Below are 16,231 nucleotides of genomic sequence, written 5' to 3'. Positions count from 1 at the left end.
AGACATCACAGTGTTTCAGTCCGTAGCAAAACATTCAAATAATGCACCTCTGTGCTCTACCATGCCATAAGAATACAAATCCTAACCTAATGCTAAATCCTATTTTGAAGCATTTTCCCAACTCTCAGCTCTGAATCCCATCCAACTTGTATCTGGATTATAAGGGAAAGATATTGCAGTCTACTCATACCACTGACAAATTAGAGGCACTGTCACCTTTCCTGAAGTGGTGCCCAGACTAGGTGCCACCATGATCTTAAAGGTCCCTTCCAACACAAACCAGTCCCTGTTTTTATGTTTCTATCTTTCTATCTGGACTTGTAAGGCCTTTTTGGATGGAGAAGAAAAGGGAATTTTTCTCCAGTTTGCAGAGCAACCTATTTAATCATCCCCTGCTGCTCCCATTTCCCTGTCTCTAATCCGGGGAAATTATCTGTTTATATTACATGTTCTTTGAGATTACTGATAAAAATGGAAGATAACCAAGATATAAATCTTGCCGGACGCTGTGTATTTGATAAAAGTTCTATTCACCACTCCTGATTGTGGCATTGAGAGAAAAGCAAACTATCAACACAAATCTCAACTGGTTTGTTAACTGCAAGTAATGTTCAGGCTTCAGAGAATACAATCAAGGTAATACCAAATATTGATATTAATATTTTCCATTTTAATGCTTCTTAATGTATTTACTAAGTGCTATGCCTGTTTTAGAAAGCAGCACAGGAAATGATAAACTACACATATCAAAACATTTCACCCACACACAGGAGTTCCAGGGCCTATCTTTATCACAGAAATGCATTTTAAACGATCTGTTTCCTTCAACTACTAACACACACCATTCAGTTTGCTATTTAACCCATCAGCAATCATCACCATCCAATCACTTCAGCAGGTGAGTGGCTGGGTGGTGCTGAGCTGCCGGCCAGGTTACACCACACCAACTTCTTTTTCATTCCCTATACTCTACAGCTAAATCACTTGTTTAGCCAGCAGGTCACATCACTTGCTCACAGAGGAAGCTGAAATTCTGAAAGCTCTCTAAAAAGATTGATTATGCAACATGGCCTGTACCTCCACAGCCTTTCGTCCTGAACTGACAGTAACTACACTCAGAGAGAACCACTTTCAGTATCAGAAAGGCAGGAAAAAGGGAAAACCAGAAGCCAATCTTTTCCGCTCCATGTGTTACTATCACTGGTCCGTTTATTATGGGGTTCAGTGGAAACCTCATGATTCTAGATTTCAATTTACCCAATCTACAACAAAATTGGATACATTAAACAGTTCAGTGAAGCTGGAAATGGCTTACTGCTTTTCACACATCTAGCTCTATAGGTGGATTTATCTAGATCAATTTTGACATAAGGCAGCAGAATAGCAGGACAACATGCACTTAGTGTTCTTTCTGGTACTTTGAACACAGACATCCACACAGTCAAAAAAATCCATACCAACAATTTCCTGTGCAGTCTTAGCTAACACACTCAAACCACTCATTTCCCTCATCATTTACAAGTGGCTGAAGGCATGCAGGGAAGCTTGCCTTATCTGTAGTTTTCACATTTAAAAAGAGATGTGATTTCAGCCTCTAAAACCCTACCTAGCATTTTTCACAAAGCTGGTCCTCAGCAGCCAGTAGGTGATGGGAGACTAAAAGATAAAGAATAAAAACTGCAGTCAAATCTTGCGACAATGGCAATATGCCTTGAGTTGACCACAGTGATAAACTGAACGCCTGAAACAAAATTATGATAGTCACTTGAATTAGAATTAGTTTCCATCATCATCCCTTCCATTTTTGATATTATCGGAACCGCTGGATAAGGAAAAAACAGTGCAGATCATAGGTCCCAAGCCATAAACTCAAGAATACAGGAGGTTCTTTCTACTTTAGCTGAGCAACACAAAAAGCCCTCTGCCAACTTAAGCCTCTAAACTACCTTAAAAGGGCTCCACAGGTGGGGCAATGCCTCCCTCTCAGAAGCTGCTCTGGGGATGAAAGGCAGTGCAAGTGTGTTCTCATCTGTACCAGCCACATTCAGCACCAACACGTTATTCTCTGAGGCTTTCTTAGTTATAGCAGGCCAGGCAATGGGGCATCTTTCAAACTGTCATCACTCTACGAAAGGAGCATGACACATGCATGAGTTATGCTGTCCCTTCTTTGAGGAAGGTATGACATACAAGTTTCAAGATGAAACAAAAGCTAGATCAACCCTGGAAACAAGGTTAGTTTTTCTAGATATTCATTTTTTAATTTGAGTAATACACTTGAGATTCCAAATCTCCACTAGGACTAAGAAAGAAGCATCTGCTGTATTATTTCCAAGTATTAGCATTACAAAGCAATAATAATCATAGAAAAATAAGATGGTTTGCGTTGGAAGGGACCTTCAAGTCATCTAGTTCCAACCCCCCTGCTATAGGCAGGGATAAGAAGCCCATAGAAAGCATGATTTAAAGCTCAATGACCTGAGGACATGAGGGAAAAAATACATAAAAAATATTTTATTTAAAAAAAAAAGAGAAAAACAAGATGATAAAAAATAAACTAGGAGAAACTATGACTACCACCAAACAAGAAGTCAGAATATAATTCAGTTGGATAATGAGGAGGAATCAGAGAAGAAATCCAGAGTATCTCCAGTCCTTCATCCAGATACCAGGGAAGCCCAAAGAGGTGAGAAAAACACAGGCATTACAGCCAGAGTCTCCAGCTGCAAGCATTCATAAGCACGCAATTATTTTCTCTGAATCTCCACATGAACAATTTCTTGAAGAGAAATATGTGTGTGCACACCCATATTTACACAAAGACAAAACTAAATAACATTTACCTGAGCTGGAGGTACAGCAGCTGCTGGTAAAGGATTAGAGATCATTGGGCCAAAGATATCCAGGTCATCATTCAATGCTGTGGTGGCAGCAGCAGTGCCTCCATTTGCAACAGATGTTTCGGCTGGACCATCTTGAAAAGACAATGGAATGGCATTCGAAATTAAAATCGGCATTTTTATGAGCAATAAGTAATTAAAAAATAATTGAAGCTGCCCACCACACCATCACCACCTTCATACATATTCCAATTCTACGATTGTTCTCATTATTCAAAGTGTCTGTAAAGTAAATTTTAACTTACCTAGGATTCTAGTCAAAGGATTTTATTATTGTTTTGAAATCATGTGTGTAGCTAATTTCAAAACTTCCAATGTACATTTACAAACTAACATATTACTGTATTCCAAATTTAAAACAAAGAATACAAATCACCATTTTTTAACTTCAAAAAGCATCAAGGACCTTCAAAAACAGCTGATTAAACATAAAACAGCCATTTCCTTCTTTTCCTAAGCTGTAAGAACTTATTTTCCTGGGATGCAAAGTTTAATTAAAAGCAAATCATAAGAATCTTCCAACAGTTATTTAAAGTAATAAATTCCATCTCTGAAACAACTGCAGCATGGAAAAGAACCAACACAGAAGAACTTTTATTTTTTAATTTAAGGAAAAAACATAGAACAAAAGAGTATATTTATTACTTAGAAGATCTCCTTTTGCTCCTCTACTCTTTTTTTTGTTTGTTTAAGAACACAATTAACAGGCAGACTATAGCAAGATCTGTCAGCTTGCATGTAGAATACTATCACTTTTCATTACTTTGTTCAGTCACATGTAAACTCACTGCACTTCCAGCAACTGGAGACTGCCCTTCCCAGTAGCCCAGGATACTGACAGGCTGGAACAAAGGAGCCTCACAGCACCACCACACACTTCATCAGCCTGGAAATCACTTGACTGAGGAAACCATCACAGATCTGACAGGACTTTTAGCTGTTAGCTCATACCAGAGGCACTGCATTCTGAAATGATCATTCCAGAACATCCCCACCAAAAGATGCTTTCTTATTGTAGCCTTCCACCACACTCTGATGAAGTGATCCTACCCTGCTTTGGCTACCTTGAATATAAACATTTATTCTAAAGACAGAGTCTGACACTACTTGAAAAGTTAACGTATAAGTCACAAATGTCAAAATCTGGCAAGGTGGTACATATTAGAAGTTATCACCATGAATCTATTCCTGTATTTTGTCTTACTTACTGTACAGACGCTAACCTTCATGTCTTAGTAGGTGCAGCTATAGTTCCTATACAAACTGCAGGTCTGAATTGATTCTGGTATACAGAAAATCCCAGTAGGCTTTTACTGCACCTTTTCCATACAGGAAATTAAGAAACAACCAAGTAGAAGGGTGCTGGTCTGCAAATCTTTAGTGACTTCTTCAGGTGCACAAAATGGTTTTATAATTTGATTTACTATCAATCAGGATCATGAGTAGCTTGGTATTTGCCAACTCTCAAATCCTCTTCTATCAATGTGAAATGCAGATCAAATAGTACATGCTAGCAAAGGCATGCAAAACCAGTGACAAAACACCTTGATGGCAGGGATACAAGGACAGAAGCAAGTAGGATTCACAAGAAATGAAACCTCAGCACGTGTGTCTCTTGCTCAAAGTTCCCCAAAGCTTGGGAGAATAATTAAACTGTCTGCAAGGACTATGAGCAACCAAGGAACTCCACAAAGGCAAAATGGCCACAGGAGAAGCTTCAGAATATCAGATCTCATATGCTAAAAGTAAACAATGAACTGAACAATGACAGAAGGACTGAAGCAATTGTCCAGCTCTCCTCTGCAATGGTGCACCCTCACCTTGAGTACCACATGCAGTGTTGGGCACCACACATAAGAATGCCATAAAACTATCAGAGAGTGTTCAAAGGAGGGCTACTAAGATGGTTCTAGAGGGCAAGGTGCATGACGAGTGGCAGAGGTCCCTGGGTTTGCTCAGCCCAGAGTAGAGGAGCTGAGGGGTGGCCTCATAGCAGCTGCAGCTCTCACAAGGAGTGGAGGGGCAGTGCTGAGGCCTGCTCTGTGATGAGAGACCAGAGGGAACGGCACGGAGCTGTGCCAGGGGAAGGTCAGGTGGGGGTTAGGAAAAGGTTCAGCACCAGAAGTGGTCAGGCCCTGGCAGAGGGTCCCCAGGGCAATAGGCACTGTCCTGAGCTGACAGAGTTCAATCAGCATTTGGACAGTGCTCTCAGACATAGGGTTTGAATTGACATTGGACTCAGTGATACCCATTTAAGTACCCACATCGACTTTGACTGCTGAAAAATGAAGTCATCTACGACCATGGCAAAGCTGTTTATACCTTAGCTATGAAGGTCTCCTCCTTGTATTTCTGATGACTGGAAGCCAGTGGACAGCGCATGTATAATCTGATCCATCATTCTGTCCGCAACAGCATTTTAAGATGCATGCAAATAAATGTATTGTCAAGTAAGTAATGAGCTTCTGGTAGTTCAAAGTACTCTATTCATTTGAGGTCATTCTGCAGGCAGAGCAGTTCCAAAAACATCTCCCAAAAGGTTGACTGCTTCAGATAAATTTAGGAATGAATAGTGTATAATTTTCATGCAAATGGACTGCCTGGAATTAATAATTTAATGTTCTCATTTTCTCAGGGAGTCATCTGTATTAGAAAAAGTCTTACATTCCAGAGTGGTTCAGTTTCCCTCAATCTAAAAATGTTTATCATCTAAGACTTTAAATTTACACATAATTATTTAGTAAAACAAGCACTTCACATATGTAAAACATTCACGGTAGAACACAATTATAAGAGTGCAGTATTTTTCAAGCAGTTAATACACTGGTTATAAATCAGTATTATGAAACCCCAGCTTTTTTCTAGCTGTTTTAACAGCTATAGGTATTCTCTAAGAGTGGTGCTTGAGAATGTACGTGCTTTCAACCTTTAGTAAAAGGTTGAAAAAATTTTACAGTAAGAATAAATATTTGTCTGCATCATTGCAGAAATCAGACATTCTGAAAGCCTCTTTACAACACAGTTCTAGCTCTGCATGAATAAAATTAATAGGAGACCCTGTCTTACTCCTTTCTCAAAACTGCAGCAGTTGGAATATTTAGTGAATCCTAAAACATTTTTTCCACCATGAAACTGGAAGATTCCAGAACGAGGTAAATTTCAGAATGTAGAAAAAAAACTGTTTTCAATCTTGTTTACTATTTATAGAAAATACACATGAATGTACGTGTGCAGGCATTCACAAACTTGTGTTTCAGTGCAATAGTTTACACATTTATAGAGATTATGGATATTCCCAAATATAGTGCACCAAGGCCATTGATTGGAACGTATTTCCTCTTTTCCCTCCGAACATTAAAATACTTACTTAGCCTATGAAAGATGCTCTAGTTGAGTTATGAATTCTAAATTATTATATTACTTTTCATTCAGCTTTTAATGAGGAGAGAAGGAAACATGCCTGCAATTCATGCCTGGGAATGAGTCAAAAACAGATATACAGGCCTACATGAGTATTGTGAGAAATGTATAGCTTTACGTAAGTCGTAGGGAGATGACCACAGAGTTACTCTGAAACTACTGCCAATTGACAGTACTTGTATTGCTTCTTTGGAGAACACGCTAGTAGCTAAGGATGAAGGACAAGACGTGGCACAACCCCCACAACAACAGCATACCACAGACAGAACTGTCACACACAGCTGGAGAAGGTAATGTGGAAAGTCAACAGGTGCTGTTTTTTGTTGTTGTTCCTACCTCCAGAAGTCCAAAACCCTCCCTTTTTACCTTTACAACGATATAACAGGTAATACACAACTTCTATCTGCCATACCATGCAACAGCAGATGCTGCTTCAACTTTTATAACAGGAAGTCTTGTTTAAATTTATTAGTACAAATCCAAATCTTTATACTATTCATTTGGAGGCCTCTTCTGTATAATGCTTCTCAAAATAAAATGTGGGGAACCGGAAAGCTAACAAAGCTGCATGCACCAAGTGGTTGTATATATTTTCATTTGGGATGACACACTGTATACCTACCTAAGCATGATATTAATGTATCAGTAATACTATATAAATCCCTCTACCCTACATAGAGGCAACACCATTTTTTTTACAAATGTTTTTTAAAGCTATCTTTCTTTCATCAGTCTGCCGTAAGTGGAAACACCTAACTTGTAAGAGAAAACCCCAAGCTAGCCAAGCAGCAGAGAAGATTAGTAGGATTAACACTGCTGAGATGGAGTGCACTGACAATGACTTAAATCCTGAAGAACTTTGGCTCACATGCTGTGACTTTCAAACAAAAAAAAGTTTCCTATAATTCTCCTATTAAAAATTAATGTTATAAAATCCCGTGTTACCAATTTTTGCATTAAATTCCTCACATTCTCAGCAGTGTACTCTTTCAGTGTGGGGAAGATACAACTAATTGTAGAGATCATTAAAAAACAGCAGTGTCAGTTTTAGCCTACAGAAGTGAACTGTGATTTCTCATAGCTTGGGAAGTGAGGGGAAGAATTTGGGGCTGCACAGTACCAACATTAAGTAACACTATCATCTGTGGAGAGCACAATAATACTTTGCTTGTACATGTTCATTTCCCAATTTTCTGTATCTGTGGATTATTGAGCTAAAAAGTACTCTGAAACCAAAGGCCAAAAGGCACAAATGTTTATGTAACTTGACCACCAAGAACTAAATTTCCAAACACTACCTAATTACTGCTCTTAAAAAGGACTCAAGGGAACTACATGAATCAATTTTAAAAGGCTCAGCAGAAACTCTTAACATGGCAGTATAGTCACCAATGACATCATGCCTCTGCTGCTATTACAAGTTTTAAAGATTCAATTTGTGAAAAATACTCCTTTGAGGATGCTGCATTCAGTAATAATAATAATAATAATTTATTTTCAGAAAATTATCTAGTCCAGTTACATGTGCCACTTGTTTTCTAAGGGCAAGTCTTGTTTCACAGTTTCTTTATCTTCTGATGAGGTTAACATTAAAACCCAGCAGACATATAAACAAACACAAAAAGTTTTGTTAACTTCACAACCCAAAAAATTAACTTCATACTCAAAGCTAGCACAGATGCATTCTAAAGAAAACACAAGAGGCTGGCTGCTTAAAAAGCTGGAAATCTTCCAGCATGAATTGTGATCCACTAAAATTATTACAAATAATTCTGATCCACCCTCATAAAAACTACCATTGTTCTCAATTTGCAGAAACAAAATCCTAAGAATGAATTATTGTCATTAGAAATCAGAATGTCCACTCAGCAAGAAGAACCATCTATATGATCACACCCATTCTAAAACTGTTTGATAAGGCATATATATTGCATTAAAGTATTGCACTAAAGTGATCTTTCTTTTAATGCTATCAGAATCAACAAACTAATAACAAGCAGCCTACTGGGGGAATTAATTACAAGATAACTCCAAATGAATTATGCAGGTCTGCTCTCATTAATCCATCTGGTTTGCAGCTCAGTGGATTCCAAGTGATACTAGCTTATTACACTGCCTTTCAATTTGTTATTTAAACTTCTTAACACTCCCTCCTTTAACATCATTTTTTGCTACAATCATAAACTTTGCCCTTTGTATATCCCACCACATTTCTTTACACTTGAGAACCACAAACGCTGAACACAATTAAAATCCTCTTTCTACCGTGCATTACATTTCGATATAATCCAAGTTCATTATCATATCATAAAACGATATTAGCAAGATTCCTTTCAAACCGTAACTAACAAGCTACAGAAGCCTGACAATCTCAGAACCACATACTGATTAAATTTGAATTCTTAATTAGGATATCAGTCTGATAAAGGAAAACAAAAAAGGACTGGCCTTCCATGAAGCCTCAATTACTTTTGTTTTTAACAGGTTGATTCTATATCCACGATCTAACTTTTCCTGTTAATTAAGTTTTGCTTGCATATTACTTGAGATGAGATATGGACTGTGACACATACACAGGCAGTACAAAAATAGTATTTTTCAGCCACTCTGCATGCAGAGGGAAAACAAATTGCATTCTGATTGACAGCGTGAATTCTAGAACAGGGATGGTACTTTCTGCTCTGCTGCAACATTATTATCTTAAAATGGAAACAAAACAAATTATTTTCATACAAATTCCAGTTGGTACTACAGGCTAGAAAAGTAATTATATTTAAAAGACTTATTTGCCTCCTTCAATGCCCTGTCAATACTATGCTGAAATCTAGAAAAATTAGTGCATCAGTAAACGTTGAACATTCTAATATCCACTCCCAATATGTAGAAAAACTTCAAGCATTAGACAATAAAAGGGATTAAAAAAAGTTATTGCAATAGTTTGTTCTCCTATGTTTTTTTTATCCAATGGGCAAACACACTTGCAGTTTATACAAACATAACCTTCAACAAGCAAAGAAAAAGTATAAAAAACCGCTATCCTACGGGCAGATGGTGCAGAGAAAATGATTGGAGTCCAAAACCATTTATTTACACAACAAATAGATGGTTACCTACCAGACAAGTAAACAACATGTGCATAAGGTAAAGCTGAACGACTGTCGCAGTAGGTTCACAACACTGCAATACCCAGCGCGTTATGTTTTAGCACATATGGGTCAGCTACAGTCACTTTGTTGTTCTTTTAACCAAGATAGAGATTTTATCATATAAGGCATTTTAGAGAAATACAATTCAGATTACCTTTGCATTTCAACGATAAAATATGCCTGTACTATAAACATTGAAATATCACAATCCACAAGCCCTTTGAAGATCACTTTGATAACTTCCCCTTCCCACAGGAGCTCATTACTCTCTCTAGCAAAATGCAAGTATTGATATACACAGATCCCCATGGCATTTTCCTTTGGAGTTTTAAATTCACAGACTCAATGTTATGGCTTCCAAATTCAGCTAATGGTATCAGTAAGCACGGAGAAAATGAAAACATATTTATTAAAATTTAAAATGATGCATACACGTTCCATAGAAAGACAGGTAAGACGCATTGCTTACCAAGCCCTAAGAGGTCAACAGTGGGTTCTGATGATTTTTTGGGACTTCCTTTAGCTTCTAATTGCTGATCTTCTTTCTTCTGCGGCTTTAGAGGGGGAAAAAAAAATTCAGTTAACTTTTCTGAAAAGATATGATGCATAAAAAATTCCCATTAAAGATGCTACGTCAATACCAGAAATAAAAGCTCTTTTCTGTATTTGCTTATTGTAATGAATTTGATTTGTAATGAGACAAATTGCAGTTGTGATCATAAAAGACGAGGCATATTACTGTAAAACATAATTTTACTCCTTTACTTAAATAAGAGTTGCAGAACAAATTTTAAAAACAGTTGAACTCTTATACTGAGCCACTGCTTATCATGCAGTAGGTGGAAATCTGTCTCTAATCTGACTGACCAACCTCCAAACTATATCATTCTGCAGCGTTACAAAGGTTCATGTTTTCAAAAGCTTATGTTAAAAAACAAGCAGCAGACTACTGACACTATTCACCCTTCTTGAAAACAGTATCAGCAGAACGTGCAGACTTCATGGATGCTAAGCACAGAAGGACATAATTTGTTTTTTCAGTCTTTCTTTCTAAGTCTGAAGGCAAGTGGATTGACAGGAAATTTGATTATGAAAATAACTTCATGAATCTGTTTATAGTCCACATCACACCACTGTTTGGCAGATCATCCTAATCCATCTGCACATCACTTTTTAAAATAAACTGGTTTACAGTACTGACATGGCAAACATGTTCTCTTGTGTGCACCTGACATGCATTTACTTCACAAAAGCACGGGCATGTGAAGCAGACTGGTCAACCAGTGAGCACAGCAGTTAACTAGAAGCAACGACTGAGTGATGGTTAAAAAGCACTGTCAGGCTGGGCACTGGGTTGAGACCAAGAGATCCCACATTACTCCCACCATTATCATTCCTATAGCCCGCCTTTGACAGTCCCCAAGATTGCTGAAGTCATTAAATCTAGCATAAGGAGAATTTTACACTTACGTAACATACTTCTGCACATGGGTATGAAGTTATTTATGTAGTTCCTTACTTTCTTCTATTTGCAAACTCAGGATAGAGCTGTGAGCTAGATGTTTGTGAAGAGCAGTGACAAAACCCAGGAGTAATCAAAGACAGCTACAGTGAACAGCCTAATGTACCGACACCCCTCTTAGATGAGAAAGCATCCACTGATATTCTCTGGGAACTATCTCCAATGAAACAAACTCCACTTCTGTAGTGACAGGGAATGGGAACCTGAACTCATCAAACTCATCTCCATTGATCTTCTAGAGATGTATTTCCTCATTCTTGCAAAAAGTCCTTGTGCTGACTCTATGTACTTTGCACAAGAATAAACTGGAAGCTGCTGCTGGAAAAATATTCCATGGCTTCTCTGATTCTGAAGTGTCCTACAAGTACCATGTTTGAACACATTATTTGAAGAACAGCATATGTTTTGAGTGACCCTCAGTACTGCAGATAAATATTTTTTGTATGAGAAAAAAGCACATTTCTGAAAGTCAACTTTTGCACATCAGTGATTTTTAAGAACTGATCATACAAAACACGGTTCTCTACAGCTGAGTGTATGTCTGTAAATATACCACAGAACCTAAATTACTGTTAGAAATACTGATCAGATTTTGCTAAGGTTATTTGAGAACAGAATTTATCATATAAACTTGGTTCTCCTCCAGCTCTGTATGGAGCACCATGGATCACAGAGAATGTAAAAAGAAAGTGTTTCTGACTTGGTGACTGAATTCATAAGATTGACTTTTTTTCCTTTGAACAGTAAACATCCCTGAGTATAGAACAACAACTTTAAACTGAAAAGTAAAACCGTTAGAATTACACTAAATGTGTAAGTTTTCATTATTCCAGATTAGGTTTATGGTAACTATCTGAATGTGTAGGTTTGTAATAAATTAAAGCTTAACAGGGTTGGCTAAGAGGGCAAACTTCTCACAGAAAACACATCAGCTTTGCATACATTAGTAAATCTGAACAGATGGCATTCAAATAGCAGTTCCTTTTGTTTAGAACTTATTATTGTAGCAAAAAAAAACAACCCAAAAACTTTTATTAAATCTAAACATAAAAATACAGTAATAATCATGTACTTGATTCTTCTGCTTTATTAAATGAACTTTCTCAATAATCATTAGCTGCATATCCAGAGTCTGATAAGGCAACGTATAGAAATTAAGATAGATTCTCTAAGGCACCTTTTTCCAATATTATTTCCAATATTATTGTTCTACTTCTTGATCAGCAATTTCTTTCCTATTTTACTCCCTCACCAATATCTAAAGAACAGGTTTTAAGATTACTTCATAGCTAGTTACACTAAGAGACTGCTGAATTATTTTCATGCTTGTTAATACTGCAAATATTTGTTATTTCTTTGATGGAGATGCTTCGTTAAAGCATCAGTTTCTCCTTTATGTGTAGCCAGTTTTCACCTTCAGTCTGAAAAACAAAAAAGCACGCCATCCATCAACTCATATTTCATCCATGCTTGTGGGGCTGGAGCAGAAGACTTGCATAGGTCCCCTCCAACCTACGTAATTCTGTCACAAGCAAGGCACTGAAACTTCCAGAAAAGAAGAACAATCACATCAGAGCCGTCTGAAAATTTTATTCCAAATCCTCAAGAGAAATGTGATGGTTAATTTGTGTTTAGTAGCTTCGTTCCAACAGGACTCACACATGACTAAGCTTTATGTAGGGAATGGTCTTCAGAGATGTTAAAGCTAAATACTGCGCACAGTGAGCACAGCAGCCTGCAACGGGTAAAAGAAACTGCATAAGGCAGTGACATTTTGTTAAGGTACTGCTTAATCTAGTATTATGTTTTATCTAAAAATTACTGTATTTTAGAGCAGTGTCACATACTACGACAAAAATCTGCTTGTGATTTCTGATGAAGTAGGATTCCTTTCAGTTTCTGTCCTAAGAAAAACTAAGCCTGTTTTAGAGACGGCTACAATAATCCACTCAAGTTAACACTTCTTCAGCCAGGTATTGCATTCCTTTATACGGCAATTCAGACCAGCAAATCTTGGAACTTCTTGCAAGTATTTTCACAAACCTCTTAAGCAGAGAAGCAGGAAAATACTTACTTGTTACCAAGGCCCACAATGGATTTTATCATTTTGTGTGACTGCATAGATAATATCTAGTTGAAACGTGGTAACTTTTAATTGCTTTTTCCCCCCACCACTATCCTCTCAACATTCTACTTAACTATTTCTCCTGAGCCTAGAGAAGGAGAGGCCCAGGGGGAGATCATCTGCATCCATAAATACCTAAAGGGAGGGTACACAGAAGACAGGGTCAGACTCTGCTCAGCGGTGCCCAGTGCCAGGTCAGGAAGCAATGAGCACCAACTGTAGCACAGGTGCACCGCAGTGCTGTGTGGGTGACAGAGCATTGGCACACGTCGCCGAAGACAGGCTGAGGAGGCTCCCAGCATGGAGACAGTGAAAGCTATTTGGAGTGACTCTCTAACAGTGGGCTGAGCGAGATGGCCTCCACAGGTCCCTTTCAACCTCAACCATTCTGTTGCGATTCTGTCAAGTGACACAGCACACAGAAATCTGTCAGCTACAAGCATTCACTTATCAGATATTCTCACCAAAGCTGAAGAACTTCCATGCTTTCAGGGACCCTAAGAATGTTTTAACTTTTCAGTTGGAAGGGGCTAAAGCATCCTTCGATGGAAGGATGTGAGCAATGCAGTTGCAGCACCAAACACTGAGTAATTTTTAAGGTGCTCACCCATCTTGAGAGGTATAACAACAAATGTATGGAAATCATTGTTAAGGATTGGTTTATAGCCCATTCTCTGAGAGATAACCTTAGTAACTCTACTCTGAAGATCACTCCAGATACAAAGTAAAAGCATCTACTGCAGAAATATTGTGTGACATTCATTTTCCATATATTAAAGAAAACTGGGAGAAACAACAGTTTTACTGCAGCAGAGGCTGCAGTTATGAGTATCCCAAGAGGCACGCCAGCATGCATGGGATGGCATGGAAAGGCATGTACTTAACAGGAGATGAGTAACTCATACTAATAGTAGTTCCCCCCCCCCACTGTCTGAATTTCCCTTTATTAGTGTTCTGAAAATACTATTTGTGTTATGTGAGACTAATACAAATTCTACCCCTTCATAAAATAGCTTAATTTTGATTTAATATTTAGAAGGCAGACTAATTGCCAGAAACTTAGATAATAGACTCTACATTTTATTAAAATAAGACAAACAAACTTGCATAATTAAAATTGATAAAGTTGCTGTCATGGAAACAATTTCCTCTTCAACTTTTTGCTCTGGTTCAATTTTCTATTTACTATCCAGTGATATCCCACCAACTCCTAATTTTACACCCAAATGAAGCTCTATAATACATGAAAACATACTATGACAACACAGCACTACAATCTTATTCGTAAGTAGTACTTAGGTAATAACATACATTATCTTTCAGTATTTAAAGAGAAGATACTTACAAGTAGTTAGGGATTTCTCCTAACTTTACCTCTAACATATGAAATGAACAGGTCAGAAAGTATGTTCTACAGATAGGAAGAGAAGTCTCTTACCTAGTTACATGAAATGGAAATACAGAAATGATGGTTTGAATTTTAACTTCCTCACACCTTAGCTGGAAGTTAATTGTCTTGAAATCAGTAGACAGAACATAAAGTGTTGGCAACCTGCACATACATCTACACTGCAACTTGGTCAACATTAACATTTTGAGGTTAAGAAGCCATTCAAACAGAATTCTCGTCCTAACTGCTGTGAAAAAGCAGTCAACTGTAGATAAAATCAGGCCATCTGTAATTTATTACACTCTTTAAGCAAGTGCATAAACCTGCTTAAATAATTTTATGTAAGGTTGTTTTTCTAAAGACTTACGCTGAATTTATGTTTTCATTATTATGAGTGCACTCACCAGTATGCTTCTAATCCATACACTAGGTACTGCTGATCATGTTCATTTGCCAACATTTTGTGGTTAAGATAATTTTTTAAATTTGAATGCAAGCCAGAGCTTTGACTTTTATTTCACTCAAATTTCAACCACATCCTTCCAAGACTAAAATAACATTTCTAGAAAACTAATTTTGCTTTTCAGAAGATAAGAAAGTTAACCATTTCACCAAATGTAGCAAGCTACATTTAATGTTGAATGGCTGTTTCCACTCCTGTTAAGTCTATGTTTACTCATTGTGTGAGATAATAAAAATGATCTGAGATTCAATTTGAAAATTAGGACTTGTAAGAATACAGACCAGCCAAAAATAAAAGCTTTATTCATACCTACTAGGTCTCAGTTCAACCAAACAATGCTTGATAGTACATTTCATTGAGCTCTCACAATTAATTGCTGCCATTATAATACAAATAACACCATTCTGCTTCAATCTGATCTATGTGAAACACTTCTTAAATCAGTTGAAACCAAATAAATCAGCAAGTAACAATCTTAATTACTCTGTTTACACATTGATGTGTAGGGTTGATTTTATAGATCTGTTTCTCCCTCACGTGTTCATTTATAGCAAATCTCCTACTAAATAAGAATGTATCTTTGCCAAGAACAAGAGAACTGAATCATAGAATCCTTAGAGTAAGAAGGGACCTCCTGAAGGACATCGAGTCCAACTCCCCTGCAATAAACAGGGAACATCCACAGCTACATCAGGTTACCCAGGGCTTGAAACCATTTCCCCCTGTTCTGTCATCACTGCTAAAAATTCTGTCCCCTTCTTTCCTGTAGCTCCCCTTTAGATACCCAAAAGCTTCTATGGCATCGTCATGGAGCCTTCTTTTCTCCAGGCTCAACAGCCCCAGCTGTTGCAGCCCATCCTTGTAGGGGAGGTGTTCTACCGATTATTTTTGTGGCCCTCTTCTGGGCATGCTCCAACAGGCCTATGTCTCTTGTGTACTGAGGACTCCATATCTGGATGTAGTACTCCAAGTGAGCCCTTACCAGTGCAGAGTAGAGGGACAGGATCACCTCCCTTGACCTGCTGGACACGTTTCTTTTGATGCAGCCCATGACACAGCTGGCTTTCTGGGCTGCAACAGCACATTTCTGGCTCATGCCCAGCTTCCCATCCACCAATACCTTCATATCTTTTTCAACAGGGCTGTGCTCAGATATTTCATCTTTCAGCTTATGTTGCCAATGAGGGTTGCCTTGACCCAGGTACAAGATCTTGCATTTGGATTTGTTGGACCTAATGAGGTTCACCTGAGCCTGCTGTTCAAAC

The 16,231-nt window shown here is 37.8% G+C and overlaps 1 protein-coding gene across 5 annotated transcripts in view; it reads right to left on the bottom strand.

The window, feature by feature from the left end:
* Positions 1 to 16,231, bottom strand: part of SMAP1 (small ArfGAP 1) — a 90,537-nt gene that overhangs the window by 12,613 nt on the left and 61,693 nt on the right. For all 5 annotated transcript variants that reach the window (XM_065730894.1, XM_065730895.1, XM_065730897.1 and 2 more), the window contains 2 exons: positions 9,936 to 10,020; positions 2,844 to 2,974 (listed from right to left, as the gene is read on the bottom strand). In XM_065730894.1, the coding sequence (XP_065586966.1) occupies positions 2,844 to 2,974; positions 9,936 to 10,020 (216 nt within the window). The remainder of the gene's footprint in view (positions 1 to 2,843; positions 2,975 to 9,935; positions 10,021 to 16,231) is intronic.

Source organism: Cyrtonyx montezumae, unplaced genomic scaffold (assembly GCF_038088225.1).
Source record: "Cyrtonyx montezumae isolate F1298 unplaced genomic scaffold, pur_monq_1.0 scaffold_13, whole genome shotgun sequence".
Taxonomy (NCBI): domain Eukaryota; kingdom Metazoa; phylum Chordata; class Aves; order Galliformes; family Odontophoridae; genus Cyrtonyx; species Cyrtonyx montezumae.
The sequence above is the reverse complement of the archived record's forward strand: the minus strand, read 5'-3'. Positions and strand labels throughout refer to the sequence as shown.